This window comes from Triturus cristatus, chromosome 9, assembly GCF_964204655.1.
Source record: "Triturus cristatus chromosome 9, aTriCri1.1, whole genome shotgun sequence".
NCBI classification, from domain to species: Eukaryota; Metazoa; Chordata; class Amphibia; order Caudata; family Salamandridae; genus Triturus; species Triturus cristatus.
The window spans coordinates 1043848024-1043856610 of record NC_140592.1 but is presented as its reverse complement, the minus strand read 5'-3'; the positions used below and the strand labels follow the sequence as shown (position 1 = coordinate 1043856610).

Genomic DNA, 8587 nt, shown 5'->3' with positions numbered 1-8587 from the left:
TTGCAAACACCGAGAGAGAGTAAGTGACACCACACAATGTTACAAGAATTAAAAGCAGTTGTGATTTTAAAAAGCAATTTCAGCAAGGTCCTCGTACCTCCAGCTCCCGGCTTTTCGCCTCAGGACTGGGAAATCAATCTACCCAGCGCTAGCAATTCAGCGCTTAAGTAGGAAGGGTAAAAGGGGGCGTGGCCTGTAGAGGGCGTGGCCTGTAGGGGGCGTTGTCAGCGCGCACGCCTGTGCTGATGGCGGCCGCTCGAGAAATGCCAAGCGCGAGCAGAGACAAGATCGTCTGTGCGCTGCAGAAGATGTCAGGTAGTGGCGCTTTGCAAACACCGAGAGAGAGTAAGTGACACCACACAATGTTACAAGAATTAAAAGCAGTTGTGATTTTAAAAAGCAATTTCAGCAAGGTCCTCGTACCTCCAGCTCCCAGCTTTTCGCCTCAGGACTGGGAAAGCAATTTAGTTGTAGTCTGTTGCCCTTCCGATGTGGCCCTGGGCTGTGCTCCCTTTTGTAGTGCAGGCTGCCGTCCGACTTTACACCAGGTCAGAGCAGGTGTAGATTTCCTGGTGCTAACGCGCCTTATTGCCTATTTTGTGTTTTTATCGCAGTTCTGTCTGGTCGTTGAGAATGTTGAGGTGTGATGTTATCGCTGCTTTTGGCACGGGAATGCCCACTCTGCATCTCATTGGCGATAGTTGCGGGGGGCCTCTGTGGCGATGTTTTTTGCGGCTGCTATCGCGGGTGAACTGGTGCTGTGAACTGTTTACACCACCTTGTGAATGGGGCGATAGATTTATCGCAACTTTGGCTGTGATAAAGTGCAGTTGACTCAGCGATAGTTCCTTGTGAATATGCCCCTTAGTCTCAGTTAATTTGGCATGTTCTGTGGCTGCCCTCAGGCTAGAATTTGGATTGAGAAGTACCTGGGAACATGGCCTCGCGGGAGTGGTGCTTTGGGCTTCGGTTTGGAAAAGAGTGACTATGCTACGCTTAGGTTCTGGCTCTGAAAAGACATTTTAGAAGGTTTAAAAGGACAGTCATTAATCTTTAGAAACTTTATGATTCTGATTGATGTGCTGCAGTTAGACCAGTCCTTGGTTTTTACTTTATCACCGTGCCAACTAAAAGCTATCCTGAAAAAAGCCACTTGGTCTATAAGTTTCTCTAAGGATAGAGAAGCTTGCACTCTAAAGAAGGGTAAGCATCCGGCTATTGACTCCTGCTTGATAAATAAAGTACAGGCTTATATTTCATGGAACTTGCCGCATGGAGTGTGACGGTTTTGGTTACTACTGAGGCAGGGTATGCTCCCTCTAAATCTTTTACTGCGAAATGGTATGGTTCATCACCGATCTATAATCTGTGCAATAACGGTCTCCAAGATGTTAATCATGTATTATTAATCCGTCCAGCCTTCTTATTATTCTGACAGAAATGGATGAGACCAATATGTTTACAGCTATCTATCCTCTGTGCCTCAGCAGTAGTAGAATCTCTTTATGACCACCCCTAACGAAATGTTCTCTCATAAGAATTTTTTTATTTTTGTGAGTGGTTTTAAATGTATATCAAGGTGCATCACATATGTGGGCTATAGATGCTGAAACTTGTTTTATGTGGCTGATTTTATCCTTTATTTTCTGATGGTATTTCATGGTACATAAACTATCTTATTTTATTTCTTTACTAAAATCTTGCGCTGATGGGACGAAGGACACTAATATCTGGTACTGTATGTTATGCTGCTGTGTTGTTAGCTGAAAACCCTTTGATCGTTGGTTTCAGTTTTGGAGTCTCTCATCTCTTATTGGGGAAGAATATTTTCGTTTCTGTTTTATTGCAAAACAAAATATTTGTTATATGTTGATGATTTTGTAATTTATGTGGACCTCTTCTGAATTCTGTACTCATAAATAAATAAACTTGAAACTTGGCATAGTACCTCTTCGGAATCATTTTTTATATGTATTGTAACCACAGTTTTTAAACAAAATATGCTGTAAATTACACAATTTTGTCTAGTATTTTTAATTTACTCAGACCCACTTTGTCAATAGGTCTTGCTTACTTTGTTGAGTCACTCTGTGGAACTTGTTATCAACATTAATGCCACCACTTTCAAAAGTCACTAGCCGCCACCGGTCATCAATTGTAATTGATGTAATTTCCTTGGTCCTCACATTTCTCTCTTCTCTCCTTCCAGGAATCCAACTTCCTCATAAAGCCTGTTTAGAATGTTGAGGTTTCTCCTGTTCAGAAACCTGTCAGGCGAGATTGGAGAAACACCTTGTAAAAATATATTTGACAATCTGAATACTCATCTCAATCTCTAGTCGACATTATTTCAATATTTTAGCATTATTACCGAGGCATCATGCTGCTATATTGTATAATAAGATAACCTTTGGCGCTAAGCATCGTTGTACTCTGAGACCCCCAGTCTGCAGTGCAGGATGCCGCACATGGCACATTTTCAAATACAGAATGTTGGAAAATGAGAGCGCCTCTGGTATACGTCCTCCTCCTGGTTTGTCAAAGAACCTGCCCCGCCCCTCTGAATGCATCATTGACGCTTCTCAGACAGAGCAAATGAAAGGCAAAAGAGGCCACCGCGCTGCCTCTCCTCTTCCAGCCTTGAGATTGGCCAATGCTTTGGTCGCTCAACTGTCACTTCCTGTAACTGGGTAAATTATTAAATGGGTATGAGTGATTCCCAAACCGCCCACTGCGTGCTATAATCTATACTGGAAATCTGATTGGCTACAGCTCTCTCTTTTTCGGCCTTTCACCATAGTAACTGCGCAGGACTCTCTTCATCGCCCTTCGGATCAGAGCGAGAGTTCTGCGTTGCTACTCGCCTCGGTTTGCGCATGCGCGGTGATGTGAGCAAGAAGAGATTTCAGCACCAGACCTGCGGACAGCTCCAGTAAAACCAGCACAGCCTCCGGCCCGACGACAACGCCTTCTGGCCCCAGCAGAACTGCCAAGGCGCCACTGTGGTTCAAGAATCAAGCGACCGATGGACAGGCTTGCCGTCCCCAGCAAGCGAGCCTCCGGTGTTGAAGAGATGGAGACGACGGAAGAACCAAGGTAGGGTCTATCGGTTTCTCGCATGTCCAACCCAGAGATACCCGTTTTCTGTCCAGAGGGCGAGACGGTGAACTTCAACTATGCTGCCATGGGCAGAGACTGTAGTCCTCTCTCTTATCAATAATATGGGCTCTGCCCTTTCACCAGCCTTATTTTTCCCAGAATAAGCCTGCACGCTCCATCACTGTCGACCTTAAAAAGTAAAGGAAGACCGTGTGTCACTTTATCTGCCCAGAAGTCAACAGCAAAGGCGACACTGTCCTCACTCCCCCCTAAAACCAATAGGACTGTGGAATCCACTATGTAAACAACCGCTCGCCCCACAAGAGTGGACAGGCCACGCAGTCTCTCTTCTTCCAAAGAGAAAGTCTCCAACCCCCCTCCTTCCCCACCCCGCCGTCAAGGCTGTGCCTCCGCAGACGCCAGTGCAAACACATGCCGCCCTTCATTCTCATCTGCAACGGGAAGCACTGAACCCCTCCCACGCTCCACTAAGACAGGCTGATGGCCAGCCCGCACTCCGAAGAGTTAACACTGAGGGTTCTCTTTCCCGCTCTCCGCCAAGAACCAGTTTGGGGCTCGGAATTCCACACACACGAAGCAAAATTAGAGGTTAAGGTTAATCGTCATACCCTGCAGGCAAGACGGCCCCGGAAACTGCAGCGTGTCCCTCCAAGAGCCAGAAGAATCAGCCAGAATTGTCACTCTCCTTGCAAAAGTAACCCTGGGCACACCAGCCAGTTCCCGCCCAAGAGACAAGCCTGGGACCCCCGCCCCCCTTCCCTTCTTAAGAAGAGCACGGCAGAACGAAACTCTCTTCCTCGAAAAGCAGGACTAAGGCCCCCGTCTCACCTTCATGAGACAACATCAACAACTCCGCTCTATATACTGAAAACAGACACTGGAGATTGTACTTCCTCTCCAAAGGGCAACGCCAAGGGGGTCCACATTCCCCTTCCGGTGCACCAACGAAGTTCCCACATGTCCAGCAGCATTGGATTCTCCCGTTCCAACAACATCACGAGGGGCATGACCACGGACTGGACCCACAACTCTCCTGTGACTAGGACAGCACTTACTCCAGTGACTGGGCGATCAAGGACATACCACAGAGCTCTCCAGTGACTGGGAGAGCTCGAACTTGCCTCACACCTCTACCGGCGTGAACAGGCCTGGGAGAGCACGGATGAGCCCCATACGTCGCCTGAGCTGAGACCAGACCAGCACGACCCGATACCACACATCTCCGGTAGCTGATAGAGCACGGACTGGGTCAGACCTCACCAGTGACTAGGGAGCACGGACTGGCGCACATCTTTCTTGTGACTGGGAGTGCAAGGCCCGGCCACACACGTCTTCTGCTACTGTGTGAGCACGGACACCTCCCACTGTTGCCCTGAGAATTGGAGAGTTCGGATCAGGCTCTGATGGTTCATGTGACGTCACTTTCAGCGTAGCAATTCATTGTGCAGCAGGCACAGTTGCACCGGAGCTCAACGGTACGAGGGGCCTACGGGAACCTTATTGTGGTTGTGTTTTACTACCAATCCCGCGGTTGGAGTGGCGTTTTCCTTCTCTCACCAGGCCTCTGGCGCCCTTGCTACGCTACTGCCTGTGACCGAGACAACAGAAAATACCAGTCGCTTAGTATTACTGGAACAAACCCTCACAGGACCCAGGTGTTCCAGTCCACTATTTACTTTCCTCGCCAACGTCTTGCATTCCAGACGCCCAGTCTGTCGTCCCTCCGAACCTGTAGACTTAATTCTCTTCCTGCGATCCCCGAGGGCGTAACACAAAATGATACCACCCCCCACCCCCCCACCCCCCCATCCTGCAGAATGCGATGAGGGCCCCCTGGCTCTCCATTTCGCACAGATATTTACTGCCCTTAGGCTGAATAGGGCAGACCTGAAGGGTTGGGACCCCTGCGCCACGCCTCTATCCTTCCCACGTGCCTATTTATTCCTTCTGACCTCACCAAATTGCTCGTGGTGTTGTCGATGCACAAGAACCACCATCCATCAACAGAGCCTAATTCCCGCCCACTCCTACCCCCCACCCACTCCAGACCAGCCACGCACGAGAACACACGTAGCACATGACCCTGCGCGACACAGTTCATCTTTTAACTTGGCCCCCTTCCCAGCAGCTGCCATCTGTTTTAGCACAGCTGGCTCTGCCGCTCCTCCGACGTCACCTGGCGCATTGATCTCTAAACATGGGCCGGGTACCAGAGGAGGTTTCACCGCTAGATAAACCAGAGCACGAGGGGTTAAATCCGGCCCAGAACCAGCCGTGTGTTTTATTCATGTGGCCTCTATTGCTCTCTTCTCACAGCCCTGACAGTCGATGATTCGAGGGAATCCTCCACAGGCGCAGGTCTTCCCGTGTAGCCTGCACCGCTTCTCTCCTTAACACACAAGAGGAACAGTGATACCACCCACGGGTCGACTCAAAGTCGGAGGAATCGGACAATAAAATAGGCCTAGCCACCAAAATAAAAAGCGCCGCCATCAGCAAAACAAATGGCTAAAAAAGTGGCCCACATTTGCAAACCGGGCCAGTTTTGAATTAGTATAACAGCTGTATGGGTATGGGAAAATGCATGCATTTGTGTTTGCTGCACGCAATGTTTGAAGGTTTTATGGCCCACCTGGCTGCAAAACCGTCCCAGAAACTGCTAAAAATAAATGGCCAACACACTGGTCTGTCTGACTAGCACATCAGGAACTGCCTGATAGCCTGTTAAGGCTATTGGGCCAAAGGGGGCTGCAGCACAGACCACAACCAGCTTGTTAAGTGTGAAAAAGGCCTCTTTATTGAAGACAGGTTCACCTTACAACAAATATCCTTGGCCTGTGCCGTACAAAACGAAACCTCACTAAATATTTTCTTCCTGCCTTACCCCTCACCCCCACCCCTAAAGTTTCCCCATTCGCAACCATTTATAAGCCCCCAACTCTTTCTTCCCTGCTGACTCATAAAACGTGTAACGTCTTATCATTTCCTAAAATAACTATATACGTCACCTTCCTATGTTACTTCCCCTTCCTGCGTGTACCCGGAGTGACATTTTCCAACCAATAAACTTAAACTGTAAACAGATCTACCAACTATTACTAAGGAGAAATGCCACTCAGAAAATTCTGTCCCCAGAATTTTCTGACCCCCCCTCCCCAACTAGGGACCCCTTTATTTTTTTTATACCGTCGTACGTCCAATGCCCTATCCAACCTCCTTGATTTGTTTGCAGTCTAACTCCAGCCCAGAACGTGACAAGTGTGCCCCCATACTTTCCGATGAAATGAACAGCAGCGTACCTAAACTCCGGATGTTCCACTCTCCCTATGCCCTCTCGTCACCAAGGCCCGTTAACCCTCCTCCTGGCCTTATCTAGTGCTGCTGGCCCCCTCCAGTGCCTTTGTGATATGAATTCTGTCCATATACCTAACAACCTGACCCCTGCCGCCTGGCCCCCAGGAGATCCCTCTTCTTTCGTTTTAACAGTGCCAAGCCTTACACCGACCCAGGTCATGTCCCCCCACATGAATAAGCAAAACATCGGGACGAATATCACCTTGAATGATTCTGTGTAACGTAGGAAACAACTTGTGCCACTTCATACCCCCGTACCGTGCCCAGGAACAATGAAACAACAGCAAGACCAAACCCAAAATCAAACCTTTTCCCTTGAAACTCATAACGCTCTGCCCATATTACAAAGGAATGTCCCACCATCCAGATGGAGAAGTCCACCACAGCAGGCCCCGCCACCGCACCTGAAAAGACACATATATGAGACCAAGCAATGAGCACTATGCTACCCCTTCCCCAGAGCCCCGCAGCCGAATGTATGTTATAACGCAGCCCGACTTCTAACGTCCTGAACACATAAGCTCTACCCACCCCACACCTGTTTAAAAGGCATGCATAGCCCCTGTTAACTGTCCGTACCATCTGTTTCGCCCGTTGCGCTGCGTCTGTAGTCACCCTATATGAAAAGGAATGAGTCCCAACCTGGCTAGGAGCCTATTTTGGCTCCTTCGAGCCGCACTCCCCCCCCCCGTCCTTCAATCTCCCCCCCTTTCGCACCCAGCAATTCCGAAACCTGAAATGCCCCGAAGTACATCTCAGACCTTAACGTGACAAACGACACCCCTTCTTCTGCATCCCGGCATAATCTGCTGCAGGACCCAATAAAGCCCGCCAGCAGCCCTATTGACAAACGCCTTGGGGCTGCCTCACCTTTCACGCGCCCAACCTTCATGAAGCCCTGCCCAATTCTCCCACCGAAAGCACCTAATTCCAACGTAATTTGCCCCTGAAGGTTATGCCTGACAACATACCTGCCATAGATACAGTCGACCGACTGTTGTCAATCAAGGACAACATAGACTGCCCCACCTGCTCCTCCCTTTTCCATTGCCCTGCTCGTCGCCTTGCGCCCCTACAAGAAGTTCCTTCCAAGCCGGCTCATATGGCTTTCGTGTGGCCGAGGCCAGTGACCCCAACACCAACTGTATAACCCTTTGTCCCTGACATAGCACATCCCGCAGGATATGGCGTCCTGCCCTTGTCCACCTCCGTGACTAGCATATGCAACCTCTGCCACGGTGAGCGAGACCAAGCATCCGCAATGTCCGTGTTCACTCCCGGCCCATGCCTGGCCTGAAACCAGATATCATGGTCCAAACCTCTTCGTACAAAAACCCCCGCAACTTCCGCACCCGGGCCTCCCAGGTGGATTGTCTGTTCACCACCTGTACTACTGATACGTTGTCCACTCTAAAGATCGCCTTCCCGAGTGCCAATTCCCGAGCCCGTACTGTCACGGCCACCACCAGTGTAACGCATTGCCGAAAGGCAACAAACCCTTCTTCCCGTCCTTCCAGGGTTGCGGCGATTCTCCTGCGCCCCCTTCCCGTGCCAGTAACCCCCAAAGCATCCCGCCCCAGCCGCGGTTGCCGAGATCGTGACGTCCCTCTTCCCATTCCTCCGGCGTTGCCATGAGATTTTCGCAGACAAGCCCCAGAAAGGTGCGCCACCTGCGCAGGTCCCCTCTGAGTTCCGGCCGACAAACGCAAGTAAGGAGGGAGCATTGTCAAACCTGCCCATGGCACCCCCAACCTCCCACGGAACGTCCGCCCCCCACCCTACAGCCAAAATTGTGGCGTCCTTGCAGAACCCGTACTACCACACACCACCCGAACTGCTACCTCCTGTGTGGCCCACAACCCATCAATCCACCTCAGCATGTGCAGTTGTTTGTCTATCGGCAAGCAGGCTTCTATTGCCCCTACCACCAACTCAATACAGATAATTTACAACACTGTACTGGGACCTTGCTGTACTTTCTGGCCCACGTGCTTCAGTGGAGTCCCAGCATGCTCCCCACCGCTCCCTGTGCCCTTCGCCGTGTACCACCACCCCCTGCGGGTGGGGCAGTTCCGAAAGGAGGCGACAGACTAGAGGCATCCCATTGGCCGTG

The 8587-nt window shown here is 50.2% G+C and overlaps 1 protein-coding gene across 2 annotated transcripts in view; it reads left to right on the top strand.

The window, feature by feature from the left end:
- Positions 1 to 2928: 2928 nt before the first annotated feature.
- The window catches only part of DISP2 (dispatched RND transporter family member 2), a 320137-nt gene continuing 314478 nt past the window's right edge, over positions 2929 to 8587 (top strand). For both annotated transcript variants that reach the window (XM_085626880.1, XM_085626881.1), the window contains exon 1: positions 2929 to 3096. In XM_085626880.1, the coding sequence (XP_085483006.1) occupies positions 3026 to 3096 (71 nt within the window). In that variant the 5' untranslated portion in view covers positions 2929 to 3025. The remainder of the gene's footprint in view (positions 3097 to 8587) is intronic.